General features: G+C 40.4%; 1 protein-coding gene across 1 annotated transcript; it reads right to left on the bottom strand.

Moving 5' to 3' along the window:
* Positions 1–395: 395 nt before the first annotated feature.
* EIF3F (eukaryotic translation initiation factor 3 subunit F) lies at positions 396–11,469 on the bottom strand. Its single transcript, XM_007441286.4, has 8 exons — positions 11,157–11,469; positions 8,912–8,982; positions 6,458–6,537; positions 5,393–5,530; positions 4,872–4,963; positions 3,278–3,414; positions 3,035–3,148; positions 396–661 (listed from the first exon to the last, which is right to left on the bottom strand). Exons 1-8 carry the CDS (start codon positions 11,434–11,436, stop codon positions 584–586), a joined length of 990 nt encoding a protein of 329 aa, XP_007441348.1. The 5' UTR covers positions 11,437–11,469; the 3' UTR covers positions 396–583.
* Between the last annotated feature and the right edge of the window lie 13,457 nt (positions 11,470–24,926).

Raw genomic sequence — 24,926 nt, 5'->3', positions numbered from 1 at the left:
ACAAAATCTTGTTCTTTATGCCAGTATGGCTTTTCATCTGTATGTTTTAGTCCAAGAAGTCTCTATTTTAAAGGAAAGACAACTTCTGGCACATGCTTTATAAGATTAAAAAAAAATTTCTATAATGCCTATTCCTATAATCATTTAAACCCTAAACATACTATGTACAGTAGAAGTGAAAAAACTCTGGTCATTTAGTAACAAGAACTCAAGGCTATTGGTATATTTTGAATGACCATATTTTGAAAAGCTTATTTTCCTTCCCACCAGAAGCTGTTAACATTTTCAAAAAGGAATACAAATGACTGGGCTTTACTTCATTTCCTTAGTAGAAACCACGCATCCCTACAAATTTATAGAACTATGTTAAGAATAAACAAGCAAGACAGAGGAGCTTAGGAATTCCTTGATCATTTTAATGATGATAATTTTTCTGACCATACTTGGAGGAAGAAAAAGGGAGATGAGAAAAATTAATCCAACAGTCATTTCTGAAGTTAGAATCCAATTATAGAGTTTGGACTGCGCAAAGCAGTTCCACTGTTTCTTCAGGGTATCTTGTTAACAGATGGTTAAGATTTCATTACAGGTTTAGGATTTTTTCATTGAGTGCAATCTGCGACTGGGTGAGATTTGCCAAATAGGTTACCATCAGCAGGTCCTGAGGAGAAAAAAAAAGAATATGCCTAAGATTCTTTACCTTATACAACACTATTCTATGTAAACATTATTTAGAAGCAAATTTATAACTCTGTCCACTTACTCATACCAATAAACAATCATACTTTTTAAAGCTTCCAATTCTAAACTGGCAAAGTTTTACATTGTTCTGAATAATAACCCTAGTTCTCCCTTAGGCATAAAAACTGCCAGGGTGACTTTGGGCTAGTCATTCTCAGCTCAACCCACCTCACAGGGTTGCTGTTGTGGGGAAAATAGGAGGCAGAAGCATTATGTACACTGCCTTGAGTTGTACCAAAATAAAGGTGGGATATGCCTCTAATAATAGTAATAATAACAACCACAAATAACTACATAACTTGGTACTTATACCAATAGCATTATGTCCCATAAGCAGCACATTTAACAATTTTTACAATGCTCTACTACATGCCACTATTTGAAACAGGAAAACTAAATGAGAGCTGACAAACTACAATATACCAAGTTTTAAATTGCATGGTCAAGCCATTTATTTAACATTTCCAATGTGCACCACCTTCTAAGTTCAGTAAACAGAACACACAGAGTATGGGAAACCAAAAGGGGGAACATAAAATCCTAACACAAGAGAAGAAATATGATGTCACAGACATCACTGAAACTTTGTGGCAATATAGGATTGGAGGTAGTTAACTTATTCAGAAGGAATAAATTGCCCTGTACTTAAGGAAAGCATATGCCTGCATAAAACTTCATGAATCAGAACATGAAAATCTTGTCAAGAATGTCTGGACAGGAATAAAAGGAGAGTGAAATAAAAATGACATTGCTGTGGGTGTTTGCTATGGATTGCTTGCCCATGCCAAAGATATGGATGAGGTTTTTCGTTGTCAGATGAACCCAAGAGGCAAGTGATAGTAGCAATAGGAGATTTGAACAACCCTGACAAATGGTGGAAACTCTGTCAAGAGTCAAAGGACGAATGAATTCCTGTTTTCTTGCTGACAACTTCATTTGTCTGAAAGTGAAAGAACAAAGTGGTCTGCAATTCTGGATGTTATCTTAAGATGGAGGAACTATTTGAAGAAGTGAAGGTGACTGGAACTTTAGGGAAAAATGACATGTTATTAACCTTTCATGATATCAAGGGGAGGTGGAATGGAAAAAAATCAGAGGTATGCGGGATTTCAGAAAAGCAGATTTCAATGAACTCAGATGAAAAATCCTGAATGAGAAAAGAATCTGGCAAGGATGGAAAATCCTTCAAAACAAGACACTGAAATGCAATTCCTATTAGCAAGAGAAATGGGAAACATCTAGAGAAAAGTATGGATGCACACAGAGCTTTCTAAAATGGAAGAAGGAAATGAAAGAAGGGACATAATAACCAAAGAAAGATACAAGGCAGTTGCCAGCAGAGATTGTGTTAGAAAGGCTAAAGTATATAATGAGTTGAGAAATACCCAAAACAACAAAGAAGGATTTGGGGTAGTATGTCAGAAGCAAAAGGAAAGGCAAAGGCAGTGCAGACTTATTGTGAGAAATTAGTAACAAGCCATGGCAGGAGGGTAGACTGTCTTAACATCTGCCAGAGCAGAATGCCCTAGTTGGCTACCAAAACTCAGGCTAAAGAAGAAAAGGGCAAAAGATCACTTAGCTAATTTAAATGAATTCAAGTCTCCAAGGATGATGAATAGAGTAGAGTACTGAAGGAAGTAGCAAAGGTGACTGCAGAACTGCCAATGGTAATCTGAAAACTCATGGAAAACTGGTGAGCTTCAGAGAACTGGAGGTCTTTATCTTCAAAAAGGAGAAGATCCTCAAGCAAATTATTAAGCACGTTTATGAGCACTTGGAATACAATAATTAAAAAGAAAACTTAGGGGATATAGGATAACCATTTTCAAATGGTTGCCCTGTAGAGGAGGGAGTTTACTTGTTCTCAAATCAAATCAAATCAAATCAAATCAAATCAATCTTTATTATAGTCATGGTCCAGCATAAACTTGTTCTCTGTTTCCTTCGAGGGCAGGAAGTGCAAGTGTTTATAGACTCTCTCCAGAGAAGATATCTATAAGATTTGCATCAATCCAAAGCAAGTTCTAAATTGTATAATTTAAGAAATCAGACAAAAGTTCCTGGTAATAATTAAAGACCATTCCACCAGAGATGTAATGCAGGCTTGCACATTAACAGTGTTACCACTAAATTTGAACAACAGTTACAAACTCACCTATCCATTCATATCTAGCTTCTTGTTGGTACACTGAGGTCTCAATTTTTTTTTTTTTAAACAAACGCTTTAGTTGCATGGAAGAGATTTACTTATTCCAGGTAAATGAGTATTTACAAGTCTACTGCAAGGACTTACATTGATATTGCTGTTCAACATAGTCTCAAAGTCTTCTGGTGAAATCTTTGGAACTTGGTTAATAAGATCCATCAGGAAGCGACCAACAGTGTTGTCAGCAGCTACTTTCCCAGACTAGACGAAAAGAAGGGCGCAGATACTATAATTAACACACACACACACACACACACACACACAAGAAAAATGAATAATATATACAGTCTTATTTCTTATCAGTGCACATTATGGCCACAGCATATTTACCAGCACATCTTCTGCATACTGCAGTACTGTGCTCAAGGTATCCTGAATCTGAGCAGAAGCTGTCCCTACTTGCTGAAGGTCACTTGACAAACTAATCACTCGATTTGGACTAAAGCAAGTCTTCATGATGAGATCAACTGAGAACAGAGAATAGACATGAGACTGTTAAACAGAGTTGTGGCCACAAATACTTCAGTAATAATTCAGATACATAAAGCATCATTTTTCTAATTATTGTAAAACAATCTGCCTTTCAGTGGGAACTCAACTACTATTTAATACTAGGCACTGCAGTCTAAAAAGGACACCGATAAACTGAAGTGAGTTCAGAGGACTGCTAGCAAGATGATGATGAGAGGATTGGAAACTGAGTCCTATGAGGTTAAAGGAATTGTGCACGTTTGTGCACGTTGTGGAACAAAGAAAACTGGGGGGAAATATGATTGCATACCTTGCCATTTTTCCTCACTGTTTATAACTGCCAAATATTTTTATCATATCCTTGTGTCCTCACTACAAAGGCACTGACAATGGCATGCTTTGACACTTTGCCCTCAATGGTGTTGATGGGAAGCTTTAATAGCATCTCCTACCAAGAGTGCTTTCAGATGCTGAGATCAAGACAAGTTGTACATGTACTTCTTAAATGCCCTATCAATCATTCTTGGAGGGCAGAGCTAATCACTCCTCTAATCATAAATTATTCAGGCTGGTCGCAATGGGCAATTGTGTACTTCCTATTAAATTACCAGGATTGTGACATCTCCAGAATAATGGTCAAATTCTGTGTAGCAATAGTTGTTACACAATCTAGGTATGTTCTGTTTCTGCTGCAAACAGGACTTTTATGCTGGATGTTCTGTATTTTAATTCTGGTTGTTTTGGTCTATGACTGTAGGTAAACTAAAACAATATAATACCTTGGTTCTTGTATGATAGTTTATTTTAGAGATATGCAGAATTCAACAATTTGGAAACTTCCCTGTTGCCTCCTTTTCCAAACTGCTAGACAGCAGAGTGCTGTAAGCAAAATCAGCTGGCAGATTTTCCAGAGGAAGAGGGAACAAACGGTGGTAACAAGTGGTGACAGGGCTTGATGGCTTGGCTACATTTTCCTGCCATTCCACACTCATTGTGTTATCCAGTCAGATATAGCCACACCAGGTAAAACAATTACATATTGGGGTTAAGATAGACTTGATCATTATCTTGGCCATGGACTGCACTGATATGACTTGCTAAGCCAGTTTATAAATTGGAAATGATTGAATATATATTTCTGTAGACTAGGTTGATATTTCATAATTATAGGGAGGAAAGGGGACTAAAGGATAAGCACAGGAACATTTTCACACGGACAGCATTCCTTATTCCTTCTCCTCTGGGGTAATGATGCAGCTTTAGCACCTCTAAGCTGTATCTCAAAGTGTAGATCTTTAACTTTATTGCACAGAACTTATAAGCAATCACAGAAAGCCAAGTCTTATCACTGTGTCTAGCCACTGACTATGTTTCACTTCTTGGCTATACTAATTATCAGGACAAAAGCAGCAGCACTACATCCATCAATAATATATCAAGAAATTATGCTTACCACCTATCCGTTCTGTATCATAATAGGCATACTTCACAGTAAGAGGAGTAAACATTACCCCCATAGTCTTACCAGGAACTCCCATTGCAGTGCTAGAAGAGAGAGAATTTTTCTTAGCACGCATTTTACAAATAAGGCTTGATTCATAAGAGTTGCTTTCAACTCTTATTAGTGTATGATTCTGAAAAAACACATACTAGTGAACATATATACACCCTATATAAGCCCTACGTGTCTGCCACAATAAATTTAAGAAAAAAAGTATCAACGCAGGGGCTTTCAGGTACATGAAACACAGCCTTCTGAAAACTTTAGAACCTGTCCTTCCTGGTTTTGCTAACTACCTTGTTCTTTTAATGTTATTTTTGCAATTTGTTATTATCAATCTAAGCTGTTCTGCTATGATGTCATAAAAAAGTGTGGAATAAGGATCACAATTTTCTCTTATGGACTATAAAAACGTTACTCCATTTTTTACTTTTCTCTCAAGCAAAATGCAGACAAATTCTTTTTGCAAGTACCTGACATATGCCTTAATACTCATACGTCCATTTTGTAAACTGGTGTCTACAGTGAGGTGAATTGGATTGTGAGCTTCCCGACTGTAGTATTCATGGATCAAAACAGAGTGTTCTGTGATGTCATGTCCGGTTGCATACCTGCGAAAATAAATCAGCTTAAGATAATATTTGCTAACACAGTGAATCCATTAATTCAATACAGATCTTTTAAGGTTGTTATGCTCAGAATACAGATTAATGCTTTGCCAGTGATGTATCCATAAAGTATCTGAGTTATTATCTCAATATTTTAAATATACTACTTGATAAACTTGATAAACCCAATAATATCAGAAAGTTAAATAAAAGTATATTACCAATACCTCTTCTCTAAATGTACAAAACTAATGTAGTAAGAATCTGATACACAGTTACCTCTGATTTTCAGTAACCTTTTGCAGGTTAACATAGGAATGTTTTATTGCATACCAGATTCTTTGTGGTTGAAGAGGAGAGTGGATGGCAGCTAAAATACTATTTAAACCAATACTTTCAAATGTGCAATGTTACAAATATAAAGGAAAAGAAAAATGCACAAGATCATGTTATCTGGATAGATTCTGCGAATCTATTCCCTCACAAGGCCTCGTGACACTCGCTATTTTAGAAAAATCAGAATCTTTTGCGATTATACTGCTTTATCCCTGGTTACTCCAAGAGTTAAACTGGATCAATCACTAACAGCAGATAACATGATCAAAGCTATAGTCAACAAAGATTCAGTGAATAAGAAGGAAACCTTATCATCAATTTTAAGGAGCATAAAAGTCAACAGTACATCCCTAAATGACAGGGAGGAAAAAAAGAGTCAAGGATTATCCTATTAAAGAGAGTCAAAGTATTTCCCAGAGTTCTATAAAAGGGGGGAATATTGTTATCAAGGCCAACATTGTCGGCTGTTGTTATCAAGACCAAGTTGATGTAGTTGCTCAAAGAAATGTTATTATTTTATAGCATTCTATAAATAAAGATGGTCCTCTTTTCTAAGAAGCTAGGCAGACAATTTATGGTAGAATGAAGACTTACCATCCCAGAATAATCTCGCTTGGAGACACTTTCTTGTGCAGTTCGTACATATTTTTGGCAAATTCCATGTCCACTGCAACCTGAAAGTAGATAAAATATAAGATTCTGCAAAAATGAAATTAATTCATTTACAGCAACTCTTCAAGGCTAAAACCAGAGGGTCTTTCCAGGCCTCTTGTCTAAATCTGTTAACCTGAGAATAAACCCACAACTCTGAGCATGGAAAGCATGTTCTCTTTAACTGGTAACTTATCTCTTATACAAAGAATCACAGACTTCTAATGTTTTCAATTAGTGTTGTATACCGACATTGTCTCTTTGAATTCCTTTATGAAAGATATCTATATGGGTATTGTAAATATAAGATAAAAAGAAGTATTCAATCTTTTCATCTTGAACAATGCCTGATGGTAAAGAAAATAAGAGTATTTTCAGTGCCATTACAATATCAATTAATCCCTTCAAGTAGCTGCTGTTAATTCCATTTGACTAAATGGGAAAATTGGTTAGGAGTAAACCTACAGCCTGCTGTTTGTTCTAGGCTCCCCACGTATTATTTTCTAACATACAAGTAACTACTTAGCTACAGCTCCATGTTCAGTGGAAGAAGCAAACTCACAAAATGAATAGTACATAAGGCACAACATATATGGAAATCTTGACAAATACAAAAAGACAGAGTGCAAAGCTTGACATACACATTTCTATTTGATAAATACTTTAATAATCTATAACATCAAGGAAGCTGATATATCAGTGATGAAAACACAGTGATATCACAAAAAGATCTAGAGTTCATGTGACAAATCCCTTTATTTTGGTATAGCTAAACAGTTCCTTTACAGCATAATATGTTGGCTCCATAATGGGAGATTTTAATAAAATTGAACATCATCTGCTTCACAAAATGTCTCTCATACATACAGTACATATCATTATTATTTAAAGTAATCAGTCCACTCCCATTCAATAGTATAATGTCACATATTTGCCAGATAGGCCAATTATAGTGGAGATGGAACTTACCACCAATTGGGGGGGGGGGCGGGAGAGGGAAGGATCAATCTCCCTAAGAAGCTGGTCTTGTATTACTTCTACATTCTATAAAAGTCTGGGAATAGCGCTCAACAGAACAAAGAAATCAAGAAAGCCAATTTAACAAGATCCAAGCAGGAAACCAAGAATTTCTTTTTCAAACTTTCCTCTCTAAAGGAATTCTGTGTGTTTTCTGAAACTCAAGTTCCTATCCAAGTATTTAATAATATAGCTGATTTAGTCAGACTGTGTATTTATTTAATTTGACATTTTACCTATCTGCTGCTTTCTACTCTTTCTCCTTTTTCCTCCAATAAGCTCCTTTTTATACCTAGAAATCTGCCAAATGAGTATCTCATATGGACCTTTCTCACATGCAAGATTGTAGCTGCCTTTGTATTTTGTGACACAGTATTCAGAAGTTTTTGCTAAGTACTAAACATTACAGAAAGATCATTGTTAAGAACCCCCCAGCTGGACAGATTCATTATGAAGTATTAGTCTTCCAGCATTGTGTGAAATAAACAAGCACTGCATGGGCAACTCAAGAAGTCTGGGAAAGTTTAAGTGGAATGAATTTATATGGAATTCAGGAAGTCCAAATGCTTAACAGTAAGAGGAATGTAGCAAATTACATGGAAGTAATAGAGATGCAAGGAAAAACATGACAGAAATAATTAAAGGGCACTTCAAATAGGAACTGTTTGTTGATGACAAAAAGGAATGGAAAAGAGACAAAAATGCTGGAAGACTAGATGAGAAAAACAGGACCATCTTCAGCAATATTATTAGAAATATGATCTTTGAGAAGTTTTAAGTAAGAAGCATTTATTTATACAATAACATAGATAAAACTATTTTAGAAAAGCCTTTCATACTATCACTAGAGTTATCTATAAATCTTTGATCAAATTCTGTCTACTAAAGTATATCACACCTAAGCATCTGCATTACAATTTAGAATATCCCCTTCCAGCAACAATACAGGTAGTCCACAGGTTAAGAGCACCCGGTTTACAGATGACCCATAGTTAAGAATGGAGCCTATTGTAGCAAAATTCGAGTTAAATACATAATGGTTCAAGTTAATTACACAATTCTATTTATACAGTATTATACAATAATACTGTCCGGCTTACAGACAAATTTGATTTAAAGACAGACCTTGGGAACGGAACTTGTTCTGGGGACTACCTGTACTAAGAAAACCCTGTTAATTGTAATAGTTTGCCAGTTTGAAAGGGAGGAAAGGCCTAGTTTTAGGTTTCTGAAATGTGATTCTGTAACTTCAAAGAATCACAGAATCCTTAAACCCAATTCTCTGATTTTGGCACCTTCCCAAAAGTATGTTCTTAAATTGGGTTTAAGTGAATGGCAAAGCTAACAGCATAATCAAAATAATCAAGATGGCACACTCACCTCATCTTCTGATTCATTATGAGGTACTGAGAAGCAGTTGGTGACTTCTACAGAATGTTTGTCAACTGTGCCTATGAAGTTAAAGAAAAACATATTTTCCTACAAAAAAACTCTTCCTAAGGAAAGGCCTAGGAACATACAAGGGAGAACTTGTAAATGTAACTGAGACAGGATTAGATTTATATTTGCTGAGAAGTATAGCAGAGCATGACTTAACTTGAACCCTTTCTCTTTTTTCAGTTCTTACAATATGTAGAAGAGAATGATTTTATACTGATATTGCAACAGTCTTGGGTTACAAGTGTGTTAAACCCACCAGATGAAGTCTGAGAAGAGTGAAAACAAGGCTCTGTTTGCCCTCAGCAAGATATTAAAAAAAAATCAGAAACTACATTCCATAACTGAACTGCTCTCTGCCAAGGCTCTTTTATTTAATATACTCAAGAACTTCTAGATGGCTATAGCCAAGAAATGTACATGTTAAAAAAAATTCAGCAGAAGAGGCACGGTTACAAATCAAAAATTCTCTTGGTTTCATTTTGCTTCTGCAAATTCAACGTTTTCTATTTACTCATGAAACTAATGCATTTAGAGCTGCTTTAACACCCATCTACATTGACTGAAAAATGAATGGAACAATAAAATCCAGCTCCAGCATTTTATACAGAAAAAGAAGCAACATAAAGCATCAAATTAACACAATGCTGCAACAAAGCTACAAAATATAAAGCTCCACTTCAAATAATACTTTGCTTGTATAAACACAATCTCCCCACTTTCAGCTTGAGATTGTGAACACCAAGCTGCCTTTCAACCAAATAATCACATGAAGAATTCTAAAGTGGAGTCCTCGGGGTTCTGAGCTTGGTTCTTTTCTTGCAAACGTTTCATTACCTGGCTATGTAACATCTTCAGTGCTAAAATGGGATGGGGTTTGGTCTCTATTTATATACTGTGGCATGCTTTGCCAGTGCTGGTGGGGATTTTGTTTTGCTCCTCTGGTAGTTCCTTGATTAGCACCTGTTTACTGCTTGATTGTGTGCCTGTTGGTAACCTTTGCTTATGTGGGTGATGACTGCTGGTGAGGTGATCTTCTGGTCTTTTGTCTCTTTTGAATACTATGTAGATGCTGTTTATGTCTATGTTAATTGCTGCCTTGTCTGAATACCAAGCTTCCAAGAATTCTCTTGCATTCCGATATCCTTATTATGGTAATCACTTTATTAAGATAGCTCAGAGGTCAAATATATGTTCAAGATCTGTATTGATAAATCAGGTTGGCAAAAGCCTTTAAGCTTTCAAGTCTGTATGGTCAGCGTCCTCAGATGGAAGGAGAGAGGATGCTAGGAAGAACAATAGTGAATGCATGATCATTTATGAAAGTAAATTCTGTGTCACTGAAACACTTCATTCTCTGGAAATATTCACACATCCTGGACACCAGAATAATAAAGTATTTTACATTCACACTGGAAATAATTTCAAGGAAGTATTATATCAAAATGCCCAGCTAGGTGATCAGATGCAGCCAATTTTGGGTAATCTCAAAATGCTCACCAGAACTGAACTTGGTTAGCTCTTGGGAGACTATCAGAAAATCTCAACCGAGAAGAAAATATCCTAGAAGGCAATGGCAATTCATGTCAGGGCTACCTCCATAAGTACTCAGCAATCAAGCATGAATCGATGGAGACTTTATCTTATCATTTATCTTACAATAATCGGCACAAACCAAGCTGAACACCTTTATTTCAACGATGCACTGATATTTCAACTGATTTCAACTGATATATGGTTCCCTAAATACCCTCTGAAAATTGCCGTCCAACATGACGTTGAAGGTGCCAGAAGAGGAAAACTACATCTAGAGGAAACTTACGCGCTGCATTCATTTAATTTGAACTGAATTAACACACCGGTGTCTTGAACCTCATTCAGTTTCTGAAGTGTGATTCACACGGCGCCCTTGAAATGGGCAGGTCCCCTCGTCTAACTCCTGGAAAGGATAAAATCCGGGCACCCAGTGACCGAACAGGCTCTTTTCCGCAGGCCGGCCTTCCCAGCATCCTATCTCTACCCCTTGCCCCCGCCCGGGCACCTAGCAAAGGTACGACGGGCTGCCGGCATTCGGCTCCGCTTCTTCCTCGGACCGCCTCGAGCGTCAACAGGGCAACGCTGCTTCCACCGGGGGCGGATCTTCCGATTCAGCCGCCGCCTCCTCAGCAGAGACTGCGGCGGACCTTACCGAGCAACGTGCCGATGACGCGCGCCGCACCCTCGTTGCGCCTCTCAAAGCTGTCCACGATGGAGGCCAGCACCACCGGGTGCAGGCGGACCGCGCGGCCGCCGGGAAAAGGCGCCGCCAGCGCGGGAGGCGGCGGCGCCGGTGGCGCCGCGGCTGGAGGAGTAAGGATGGCCGGTGCAGCAGCTGTCGAGGGCGCAGCCGGGGAAGAAGTGGCCGGAGGCGACGGAGACGGCATCGCGACGCTCGGTGAGGCGCCGGGCGCCCCTGTTGCAGCCGCCATCTTGCGGCCAGAGGAAGTGCGAGAACTCTCGGACGGCGGTTGGTCACGGATAAGAACCCGCCTCCCGTGTGGCAGCTGATAATAGGCCGGTCCTGCTGCCTTTCTACGGCACGTTCCCCAATCCGGGGAGTGTCTTCTCACGGTCCGCCCCGTGGGATTCACTCATTTTTCTCGTTCCGTGAAGTGCGCCGATGGGTTGTCTGCAGGTTCGCGGGCTTGTATCAAGGGGTTTTGTTAAGATTTTTTTGTTAAAAATATTTATAAAATTCTGTTACTTTAGTCCGTTATCCCCGTTTTGTTAAATGTGGCTGAAAGAATAGCTGATCCACGGTTATTGTAGTGTAGCAGAGAGCTGAAGCGAAGAAGTTTACATTCGATAAACCTATGACTAAGTTACACTCAATTTTAAAAGGCAGTATGACAATACAGTACTGTATTTCAACAATTAACAGCCAAGCCTCAAGACTATATCTTCCCAAGCAGCTTACAAAACATTTTTTTAAGAAAATGTGTCTGATGGCTCTGAGTAGCTTACAAAAATACCATAAATACATCATTAAAAACAGGAAATATGTACACCACTAAAAAATTAACAGAAAAGACTAAAAGACTATTTTTTATACCTGTTCAAGTGAATTTTGTGTGTGTTTAGTTCTTAGTCTCTCACAGAACCCAGGGTTCCACTGGACTCAGTCTGAAAAACTTTGCTGGGTAGCATTGCCAAGTGTAATCATATGGATTTCTGAGCAGCAATGTATATTTTTAACATTTAATGCAACTCCTTTTGTCCTGTTAACTTCTATTCCTTTTGATATATTCCAGTCATGGGAATCATCCTACCAGGTTTATTATACTGCCATTCTGTATTAATTGCTCAAGCTCATCTTGTTTATTTCCCATACTCGGAATGTTAGTTTAGAGCGTGGGCATCATGGTGCTTTATCAAAATGACAAAAGCAAAATTGCAGCATAAGTTCTGCCCTTTCGTTATGTGTGTGCAATGCCACTATGTATGTACAAAAGATATGGGTTTTTTTGTTGCAATACTGAAAGATTGCTTTCTTCATTATGACCCCCTTGTCCCCCCTCAGTCAAGGCCATACATTTTAGAGCCAATGTTCTTTCTGATTTTTTCATGGACGCCCCATTTTCTTCTGTGTACAAGCTTTTATATGAATTCCTTTTATTTCTGCTCCCTACAGAATTTATTTTAAAACCCTTCCAATCAAGCTCACCATGTTTTGACGAAGCATATTCTTATCAGTCCTTGCCAGCAGTTCATAATCAGCTGACTCAGGCCATGATCCCTGAAATAAAATCTCCTGCCTTCACCATGTGTGGCTGCTTAGTTGCCTCATGTTGGTATGTGAAGGGTGGTGAAATTAAAACTGCTTTACCACAATATGCTACATATTAAGACACCTTACTGGCAGTTTTGCAAACATGCTTTTCCAGTATCTCTAGCCATTGTTACATGCTACTATAGCAATTGGAATTAGGGAGGAGGAGAAGATACACCCTAAAAGACTCAAGTCCCAGGAATTCCATTTTTAAAAGCTACTGGAGTTGATCCAGGCCTTAGAGACATCTGTGGAAGGAGTCAAAAAAGTCAAGGTGCCAACTGTGACTGCAAGAATGAAGCCCTACCCGTTTTTATCTGTGTCACATGTCACATGTAAAAAAAGGGCAGGGCTTGATTGCACAATTTGCAGCTGCTATTGTGACTTTTTACACACACACACACACACACACACACACACCCCGATGACTGCCACTGATCCAGGATACTGGGACAATTTAACTATCTTGTTCCTGTAAACAGAATAGCCTAGATAAAGGAATGAAGTTGACAAATTTTTGTCAGGTTTTTCCTTCACACCCTGGCTGTTTGGTTTTGTTTCCAGTCGAAATGAAATGGTTTACTTAGGCCAGAGAGGAATAGAGAGAGAGAGAGAGAATTCCTACCAATGGGAGAGCACATCACCCACGTCTTCAGTACTACAGAAGAAAATAGCATTTTTACACCACTTGCAAATAAGCAAGTGCAGAACTAGAAACAAAAGCCAATCTGACTTTTAGAAAAAGTCATCATTCAATCAGATAACCCTAGAAGTTACTCTAAAAACTAGTGTCAAAGTCTTTTTCTGGAAGTGGACTGACAATCAATATCCTAATACAAAGGATCCCCTTAAGAAATCATCAGATTGGTCATCTGATCTGTGGAAAAACACAAAATCTCCTAATTATTATTTCCAATCTGTACTCATACTTCAACAGCTGAAGTGAGAGCAAGTGAAGTAGGATTGGTTGTTACTGATCTATTGCATATCATAGCATTGTTGGTAGCCTTAAAATATTGTTCTCTTAAAGACATGATAGAAATCTGAATTACTTGCAGTTTAGTTAATTTACAGACAAGCTGCTATCAGTGAAATTTGCAATAATATAGCCAAACATACCTGCAGCCAGCATTAGGCATGTCTTGTTCCATCTGGTTTCTATACAGTGCTGCAGGAGGACCAATTCCTTCCTTATCATAGCAACACTGTTTCCTTTATGCTGTGGTGGTTTGATGTTGACAGAGGAAGGAGAAGATTCTTGATCAGACCCAAAGACAGGAGATTCAATAATTCAACTACAGTTCTGTACTGCCTCCAATATATGCTCCATATCAATGACTGTGTACCCAAACTGCCATCATTTGATTCAAGGCCAGTTTTCCCTGACTTCACTGTAAAAAAAAAAAGGGCACATATATATTTTCCCTTTATAGCCCCAACACTACTGCTGTCCTCAGAGATTCCCATCAGAACACTATGAGGGGTAAGAAAGATGTGCACATCACTATGACTGCTATATATCAGAGGTGATGTTCTCTCCCCTCCAGGTAAACCAGCAATTTCTTCTTAGCTGCCTGGTCCAGGGAGATCAGAACTTTCACATTGGGGTGGGCAACAGTATTAATGAGGAACTGCTTCCTGGAACCAAGTGTTCCAAGTATAATTGGAATGGTAGATTGTCCAGCACCTCACCTTGGGGGTTATGCACTGGCACTGAAAACCTTTATGTACCTCAACTCACATCATCCATGTAGCCTGCCAAATAGTGAGAAGAACACAGATAGAACATGGCACTGAGGTACGCAGTACCTAGAGAGACTTGTTCCCACTGGTGCTTGCTTTCCTGCGGGAAAACCATTTCAATGGGGTGGCGCAGGCTTTTGGGAAAGTGGCTGGAGTGGTGAGGCAAAGGCAGTGGACACCCAGACATGGACATGTGCACGGCCACACCGAAAGGGCGCCTTCCGACGTGGCTGCAGAGCAGGGAATCCCCACTGCTTCGGGAAGGCCGTGGGAGGTCTGCACGGCGTATTCGCAGAGCGGGCAGGGCCGGCAGCCACATGGATGTTGGCAGGGCAGATGTTCCCACGGGGAAGGGAGGAAGAAGGGAGCCTAGATGATATTGACAAGGCAGATTGCAGGCTTTCTGGAAGCTTAGCTGATACTTCAACGGAAGCAGTATGGCCGCACAGCCTTACTGCACGTGGAAGTGCTGGTACTCAAGCTACAAGCTGCTTGGAGGGAAAATTCCTCAGGATCTAGATCAGCATTTCTCAAACTTGGTAACTTGATGTGTGGACTTCAACTCCCAGAATTCCCCAGCCAGCACTGGGAATTCCATTGGGAGTTGCACTGGCTGGGGAATTCTGGAAGTTGAAGTCCACATGTCTTAAAGTTGTCAAGATTGAGAAATGCTGATCTAGGGTGTTACACCCCTCCTTATCCCTGTGTTATTGTCATCTTTGTACTGCACTTAGGTGTAAGTGCATAGCAAATAAAACTCCACCTCCAAAGGTAATGGAGGACTGCCCACTTGCCCCGCTCTAGATGTTGGGCTCCTAGCAGCAGCCGGCCTCCTTATGCCTGTTCAGGTGCATCACCCAAATGTTGGTATTGTAATACCTTGCTTCTGCCACCTCCCACCCTCCCTGAGTTGGTGTCATGTTTTTCTGCAGTACATAGTGATGGAAGGTGACTGAAATCTGTTCCTGGTTTAGCATGATTACAGATTATACTGCTGCCACTTTCTGGCTAGATGGATCCTTGGCACTCGATATAGGAGCTGGGGGGGATGGATTCAGCAAAAGCGCTTGGTGCTCTTGATGCCTCTACTGCCATCTAGTCACCACCTAATCCCACCCTCCAGCCCACCGCAAGGGAGATGCTAATAGCCTCCCTCTCAGCTTTGCCACAGAAGGATGAGCCAGGAGGTTACTCTGCCTTTTCTGCACCAGAGGTGGTGGCAGTATTGTTGGCCCAGTTATTGCTTTCAGTGCTGGTGCCAAATGCTGGTACTTAGTTTTAGTTACGCGCTTAATAACTTATTGATAGTGGGAAGAATCACACACAACCCTTCTTGTGCCTCTGCCTCCTTTCCCATTATAGATGGAGGCATCCACAAGGTCCAATGCTTTTGTCATTGCACTGCATGCTCTCCCACTTTTGCCCAAGTACGCAACATAGTGGTGCATGTACAAAAGGTGTGGAGCTTGCATTGCAATGACATGACACTGCGTTCCTCACTTGCTATCTTCCCACTCTCCCCCTGCAGACACTTCTGAATAAGCTGAATTCACACACGCTACATGGGATTGGACAGATTTTGACAGAATCATCAAATATTCAATCAGCCATTGTCTTAATAAGTTATGTGTACTAGGCCAAAATATAACATGATTTGCTTTGTCATAGTATTCTTACATGATGTTAGTTGCCATGAAGTCAATGTCAACTTATATTGGGCAGACATCCTGAACAGTGTTCGATCTTCAGTCAGGAAGCCAATTGTTTCTAGAGTGGTATCCATGCCTGTTGTACTGTATCAACCCATCGCATTGCTAGTCTTCCTCTTCTGCGTTTTCCTTCAAACATGTTATCATTCTCTAATGATCTTTCTGTTCACATGACATGTTCAAAAAATGAAAGTCATAGTCTTGCCATTTGAGTTTCTAAGGAAGGTTTAAGCATGATTTTCTCCAAAATCAATTAATTAGATCAGACAACCCATAGTACCCACCGTATTCTTTCTCAGGACCATAATTCAAAAGCATGTTTTACTTTCAGTCTTGTTTCTTCAGTGCCCAACTTTCACATTCGTATGAGGTTACTGAAAATACCATGGTTTGAACTAGTTGCATCTTTACATGCATTTTGTCACTCTGCCTATCACTTTCACTGTCTTCTGTTCATATCCAAAATGGGTTAAGGCAGAGAATCTAATTTTAATAATAGAATGTATGTATGACTGAGGGATGATGATGTTTCCTCTTTCCTCTTATTTCTTTAAGTTCCATGTCCACTCATTTTATGACTAATAACAGAAGCTGTTCATGAATTTAACAACTGTATTGTTTACCCAGCTAGAGTTACACATGTTGAATGAGCCCATTTCAGTGAACGCAAAGAATTCATTCTAACATGAATGCTAGAGCTAAAAATGGAGGAAGGCTACTACCTAACATACACCCACATCCTTGTCTATCAGAAACAAGAGGGGGCTAGGGAGTTGGCACACTACTTACAAAGACAAATGACAGAAAAACACCCACTTACCTTGGCTAAAATGAGTTCAATTAATCTGTCTCACGCAGATACATACAGAGTTGCAGTGCCATCCCCTTCAAGCTTAGCCTGGTTAAGAACAGCACATTACTTAAATTTGTTGTTGTTATTACTGTCAAGCAATGAATATACCATTTCACAAAGGCATCAACTGGATCCCTTAACCATATCAATTCCATCTTGATTTAATAGATAAACAAACAAGAATAAGGCTCAATATGTACTTGATAAATATACATTACACTTCAGTGAATGACAATGAAAGAATCAGGAAGGAGTTTGGAGAAAATCATTTCATATGCTGAATGAGTGCAATCCAAGGGCAAAAAATTATTCTTTTAGGTGAAATGAATGGATGAGTGGGAACAAGATGAGGGTACAGAAAAAGTGATGGGAACATTTGGAGATCAAAGAATGAATGTGAATAGTGATTGTTGATTATCTGCTTAGAAAAAGGTCAGTTTTGAACACATAGTTTAAGCATAAATCTTTTCATAAGTACATGTGTCAGAACCACCAGCGATCAATCTAGCAGCTCATTAGTTACTTCCTTTGTTTCTGCCATCTTTCATTAGGAGGAGGGGGGAACAAGGAAAGTGAAACCATTAACACAGATCGACTGTTATCTGGGGCCAGAAATGTCCAAGGTCGTACCAACATGAGAACTGGCTGAGAAAAAGGGGGGGTGAGAAGTGAAGCTAAAAGTAGATTGGGAATGCATGGGCTTTTTAGTTTCAGCAATGCTTTGAAGCTGCATGTACATCTCAATAAATGAATTTCTTTTTGAACTTGATTCGAGTTTCAAGAGATTTTTCTTCGTTGGGATTTGAACATCATAGATCTGACATTTTGCTGAAACTCCTTCAATCGGATTTTTCCCAAGATGACTCACTAAGGAAAATCCCACAAAGCACCATGCCCAAGGAGCAGAAAGAGATCCTGGAGACGGAGGGCGAAATCACCAAGACCAAGATTGGAGCAACAGGTGGCATCGCAAAAGAGCCATCCCCTCCACTAGAGATTGAGGAGATCCTGATCTCTTCCTAGCTGATAGCAGCCCAGGTGGTGGTGAAAAAGAAGAAGCATTAGTGCGGCAAATTATGGGACATTCAAAGCCCATGGGAATTTTGGGAGGCTATCAAGGAACCACCACCGATGAAGCCGGACCGACCCAGATGGTCTATGGGAATCAGAGATGCAACTGGGGCTGCTAAAGCTGCCACTGAGTTGCAGGGCCAAGAGCAGCGAGTCCAGGACCTGGAGGGAGAGGTGTACACTCTCTGGGGCGAGATGCAAGCAATGAGGGAAAAACTGAAGCCACTGACAGCCCTGCTAGGAAGGCTCCTAACAACAGAAAGGCAGGGTCGTCCCCCCATCGGGCCAGACCCAGGACAGCGACCAACAGCTGGGCGTCAGTGTGGTGACAGGAGAGCAGGACCCAGAATCCCAAACCGGCCGGCTTGGGGGGCAGGTGATCGACTATTGGCCCCAGCCCACCTGGCTGAGGGGGAAAGTGACCCGCTGAAGCGGTGGGGTCTCGACAAGCTGAATGGAGACCACCTGAATGAACTGGCCAGTTTCCTGAACCAAGTCAGGATTTGCACAGGGAGCTGCGGACATCTATTCCCAAGAGATGCCTGGAGGGTCACCTATGTGTCTTGCTATTTGGTGGGTCAGGCAGCCGAATGGGTGATTAACCTGCAAGAAGCCAATGCACTGGAGATGGAGGATTTCAACAGGTTCATGACTGTGCTGTGGGAGCAGTTTGAGGACCCCTGTGCTCGTACCCAGGGACAAGAGGCTATCACAGAGCTCAAGCAAGGAACCCGATCAGTGACCGAATATGCACTAGAGTTTAGACATCTTGCAGCTAAACTTCGCGATTGGCCCAAATCATTCAAAGTGAAACAATTTCAGAAGGGGCTGAATCCCAAGCTGTGGGAGATGGCACTAGTGAGGGGATGCCCAACAATGCTGCAAGGGAGGATAGCCCACGTCTCAGTGATGGGAGTCTCAATGGTTAGCAGTTTGTGGATTGGGTGCAGCAACCCACCCAAAGTCAACAACTGCTCCCCGCCAACCAACCCAGAAGGGAAGTGGAAAAGCTACGGGGACTGGATTGAGTGCCTGGCCAGTGGGAAAGTTGTGCTTCAACTGCAGAGAGGAGGGGCACTTTGCATTCACCTGCCCAAAAAGGTCAGCCCAGAAGCCAGCCACGAAGCCTAAACAAACCGGCAAATCGTCAAAGCTGAGGAAACCAGAGAAGGGAACCGCTGCTTCGGGAGAGGAACAGTAGTTCCCCATCCAGCTGATATCGAAAGCAAACAGGAGGATGAGGAGCAACTGGTGGAAAACTTCAGCCACCTGGTTTAAAGCATGGCCGAAAGCAGGCAGAGGACCCAACGCGTGAGGAGTCAAAAACAGATTCAGATGAGGACATTTGGGTGAGTCCCATGATGGTTGGGGTGAAAAGGGCTCTGAGGACTACTCATAAAGCAGAGTTGAGAGTTTTAATAGACTCTGGGTGCACCCGGTGTTTGATTAATCCCATCCTGGTAAATGGGCTGGGGCTAAGGCTGCAGAAACTAAAGATACCTATTGCATTCAATTAGATGGATCAACTGGGGGGGGGCATGGAATATTACACGGAGGCTTTCGAGATGAGGATTGGTTCTCATCAAGAGACTTTAAAGTGCTTATTTGCACCAATTGTGTGTCACCCTTTGATCTTGGGGATGTCGTGGTTAGAACAGTGGAATCCTCAAGTGGACTGGGGCACCAAGAGCTTGCTTTTCCAGGATGGGACATGTACTGTAGAAAGGAAGATCACCGCTGAACCCTCTGGCCTGGAGGTGGTGGCAACTAGTGCGCAAGTCCCAACCCAGGGAAGCTCAGACGGTGCCAATCCAATTCCTGATCAATAGAGGTTTGGCTAAAGTTTTTAGTGAAACTGAGTCGGATCAACTACCACCTCATCGCGCAACTGACTGTGCAATAGAGCTGGAGGCAGGGGCAGAATACCCCACACCAAAAATGTACTCTATGACGCCAAAAGAAATGGCGGCCCTTAGAGAGTTCATTGACAAAAACTTACAAAGGGGTTTTATAGAACCTGCCAAATCCCCTCTGGCGGTGCCTGTGCTGTTCCAGGAAAAGGATGGGACAGTAAGACTGTGGACTGATTATAGGGATTGAATGCCATTTGTAAAGAAAACAAATACCGCCTTCCACTAATGAAGGATTTATTAGATTGTTTGGCGAAAGGGAAAACTTTTACAAAGATGGACTTGCAAGATGCTTATTTTAGAGTGAAGATCAAGGAAGGGGACAAATGGAAGATACTGTTCCGCTGCCCTCTAGGTTGCTTTCAATACCGAGTAATGCCATTCGGACTATCAGGGGCACAGGGGTCTTTATGCAATTGATAAATGAAGTGTTACATGAATATTTATACAAGGGTGTTTTGGTGTATTTGGATGATATTCTGATATATACTGAAACTTGGGATGAGCATGTAAAATTGGTAAGGGAAGTGCTTAAGAAACTTTTGGATGCACAATTGTATGCCGAACTTTCAAAATGTGAGTTTCACCAGGAACAAATTGATTACCTAGGATATCAAATTTCCAGTTGAGGGGTGGAGATGGACCCAAGCAAGGTCCGTAATGTAGTGGCTGGGAAGCGCCAAAAACAAGGCGCCAGTTACAAAGTTTCTTGGGATTTGCTAACTTTTACCGCCAATTCATTCCTAATTTTGCTCAAGTTGCTCTTTTACTGACTTGTTAAAAACTAAGGGAAAAGATAAAATCAAAGCCCAAAAGCCAGGGGCACCCTTGGACTGGACAGAAGAATGCCAAGAGGCACTTGAGCACTTAAAAAAACTGTTCACTGCAGAACCCATTCAAAATATCCAGACCCAGATAAACCATTTGTAATCCAAGCAGATGCATCTGATGTGGCAATTGGGGCAGTGCTGTTACAAAAAACTGACAACCGAGTATTACATCCCTTTGCCTGTATCTCCTGAAAGTTTACTGAAACAGAGAGAAGATGGTTCATGTGGGAGAAGGAAGCCTGGGAAATGGGCATTAATGAATTGGAGGCACCTCTTGGAGAGAGCTGAGTCACCTTTTGAAGTTTGGACTGATCATAAGAACCTAGAGGCTTTGAAATTGCCATGGAAATTGTCTCCAGAACAGGTCCGGTGGGCTCAATTTTTCAGCCGGTTTAAATATACCTAGAAATACATCCCGGGAGGGGGAAGAATTTCTTAGCAGGTGCCCTCTCTTGACTGCCGCAACACAACAGCCAGAGAGAGATGATCGTGGCAGCAGTGATCCCAATTTGCCAGGATGCAATAGCAGCAGTCACCAGAGGCACAGTAAAGGAGAAGAGCCAGAACAGGAACTGTTAAAGGAGCTAAATTTGTATTTGCAAAAAGACGAGTGGTTCCTACAGAACAAAGACTCCCTAACAGAAAGGTAGGGAGCTTGGTGGATGGGAAATAGACTGTATGTACAGCTGAAGCTAGGAAAACAGTGCTGGAAAGGGGTCATGACAACAAAACTGCTGGACATTTTGGGGTTGTGAAAACCCTACATCTCCTCTGGAGACAATTTTGGTGGCTGGCAATCAGAAAAGATGTGGCCAAGTACGTAGCCAGTTGCCCTACTTGTGCTATGGCAAAGAAGCACGGGGGAAAACCAATGGGCTTGCTACAACCCGTGGCAAGTCCCACCAAGCCCTGGAAAGAGTGTGCTATGGACTTTATTGTAGATCTCCCTGAAAGCAAAAAGCAGACCGTAGTTTGGATGGTCACGGACCTGTTTTCAAAATAAACTCATTTCATAGTGTGCACGGCAATCCCGTCAGCAACCCAATTAGCAAAAATGTTTATTCAACATATATATTGCTTGCACGGCGTCTCTGATCAAATAATCAGCGACCGCAGAATTCAGTTCACCTCAAAATTCTGGCAAACTTTCATGACACTCATCGCAGCCAAACAGGGTCTGAGTTCGAGTTATCATCCCCGGACAGACGGGGTGTCTGAACGTCGGAATGCTGGTTTAGAACAATATTTAAGATGTTTTGTAAATCAAGATAATTGGGTTGATCTGTTGCCTTTTGCTGAAGCCTCTTATAATAATGCGATGCACAATAGTACTGGGTTTACCCCTTTTAAAATAGCCACGGGTCAAGACTTCGCACCAATTCCCGAACTTCCATGTGAAAGGACTGGTGTCTCATCGGGAGACGAATGGGTTAAGCAGATGAAACACTTGTGGCCTATTATAGAAAAGGCATTGGAAAAGGCAAGAGGAAGTTACAAGAAATATGCACACTGAAAGAGGGCGCCTGAAAAGAAATGGAAAGTTGGCAACAAAGTATTTCTTTCAACCAAAAACTTGAAATTGTCACAACCATCAAAGGAACTAGGACCTAAATACCTTGGACCCTTTGAAACTGAAACAGTGATTAACCCAGTGACTGTTCACCTCAAACTGCCCAAATCATTAAGGAAGGTCAATCCCGTGTTTCATTGTAACTTGCTGAAGCAATGATTTGTGTATAATGAAAAACTGGAAGAACAAGGGAAATTATTCAACCACAATGTGAAGTCTTGAATATGGGATACAGATAGTCCTAGCTTAACAACCACAATTGAGTCCAGAATCTAGGTTGCTAAGCGATGCAGTCATTAAGCGAATCGTGTGACAGCACCTGATTTTATTACCTTTTTTGCGGCGGTCATTAAGCGAATCACTGCGGTCCTTAAACAGATCACTCAGTTGTTAAGTGAATCACACAGTTCCCCATTGATTTTGCTTGCCAGAAGCCAGTTCAAAAGGTTGCAAATGGCAATCACATGACCCCGGGACACCGCAACCATCGTAAATGCAAGCTGGTTGCCAAACGCCTGGATGATGATCATGTGTCTGTGGGGGTGCTGCAATGACCATAACTTCAGGCACTGGTCATAAGTCACTTTAGTGCCATTGTAACTTCGAACAGTCACTAAATGAACAGTCATTAAGCAAAGCCTACCTGTAGTTTTTTTAAAGTAAAGGGTATAACCGGGGAAAGAAGTGAAAGAAATGAAATTAGAATGACTGCAGGATAAGAAAGTATGAGTCTTATATAAAAAAGTATTTTCCCAGTACAATTAATGGAAAATGTGGAAGGAAAGAGGATGTGGAAAGTGCTTGAAACAAAGTGAAATGAGTGCCACAGAAATCTTTCTTACTTCTAATAGGAAGTAGAAAAAAAGATATTCGTGAAATGAAGCGAACAAGGCTGCGGATGAGAAATAAAAATGCATATAAAAGAATGACTGCTTCAAAAACAAGGTAAGATTATAAGATATTATATAAAGTATATAGAGAAGAGTTTCAATGAAAAGTCAATGTTCCCTTGTTTTTTCAATATGCATATGGATAAGGAATACTTGTGGGTTATGCTACCAATGTGTTTATATGGTATGTGAATGCACATGCTGCAGTTTTGCATGCAGGTGATGTCAAGTTGGTGAAGAATCTGAATCATCTGTGGTGAATCTAAGGTAGAACATATAATGCAACAAGGAGTATGGACTGAAGATATATGAAAGACCAACAGTATGATAGAGAAAATGGGGTGAATATAAATGGTAAAAACTGGACTAAGTAAAATGAACGGGTGTACTTTCCTGGAATCTTTACTAAACATAGGAAAAGAGAAACATTTTAAACTAAGCAATTACTGGTAAAAAGGTAAATTGTCTATTGCAAGGAATGAATAGAAAAATGTGCCTCTAACCACCTTGGCATACAGAAATGAGAACTTGGTATGTCAGGAGAAACATAAAAGCTGAATGCAATGGGAATAATTACTTAAAAAGTTCATGTGGTAAAAGAAGCAGCAACATGGTTAAGAATAAATGGGTACCAAATGAATGTAGATTGATTCCATAAATGAGTGACCAGTATGAAAGATGCATGTGGTGATGATTTGATTATATAATGGTATGTGGGAAAGACCTTAAGAGACTGGACCCAGAGATGCTGCTTAAGGAATAGTCAAATAAGAGACAGCATAGTCTGCAACAGGACAGTGGATAGGGCAAGAGGCTCAGAAGGACCCTCGATTTCTCGGGTGTAAGGGAGATGGGGTCGGGGGGAGAATTGTACTTTCAGGCTTGCAAGATTTTGTTAATGTAGCCTTTACAATAAAGTAGAATTAGCTCATCTGGTCATGTTTCCTGTCTGGTCTACATGGTAAGGCTGACAGATCATATAGAGAATGAATAACAAATTACAAAACAAATATAGGTAAAATGAATGCGTTGAGAGAAGACTGGGAAAGTAGTGGTTGAATGAAACTGATGAGAACTGCAGAAAGAGAGGTGAGAATTTTAAAAATAAAAAGTGTATGGATGACCTGGCATACAAATGTTGTGTAAACAAAGATGGTCTGCATAGAAAGTATAGAGAGATGTAGTAAATCTGGGCTTGATAAATATGTATGCATGTTCATTTAGATTTTTTTGTGTACTACTGAAATAAAAGGGTTTGAACACTTTTAAACTTCCGTTACGATTAGCTTTAATTCTGCTAATGCTGTTTTTTATAAATACATATTTTAACCATTTTGCTTTTGCAATATATTTTTTAATTGTTATTAAGCCATTCAAGGAACAGCAGTACTGAAAGGCCTCATTTTAAAATTATGCAAAAGCACACTTAATTTATTAATTATCAAGTGTCAAGAGTTAGTTTAAACTTGCATAATTTGGATCTTTTTTGGAATAAGCGTAAAATACAAAGACATAAAAATGGGGAACAATGTAAAATAGCTCTTAAATAACAACCCAATTAAAAATTGTAATAA

Source organism: Python bivittatus, unplaced genomic scaffold (assembly GCF_059951505.1).
Source record: "Python bivittatus isolate LINGU-HERP-01145 unplaced genomic scaffold, Pbiv_v1 ctg000050_np1212, whole genome shotgun sequence".
Taxonomy (NCBI): domain Eukaryota; kingdom Metazoa; phylum Chordata; class Lepidosauria; order Squamata; family Pythonidae; genus Python; species Python bivittatus.
The sequence above is the reverse complement of the archived record's forward strand: the minus strand, read 5'-3'. Positions and strand labels throughout refer to the sequence as shown.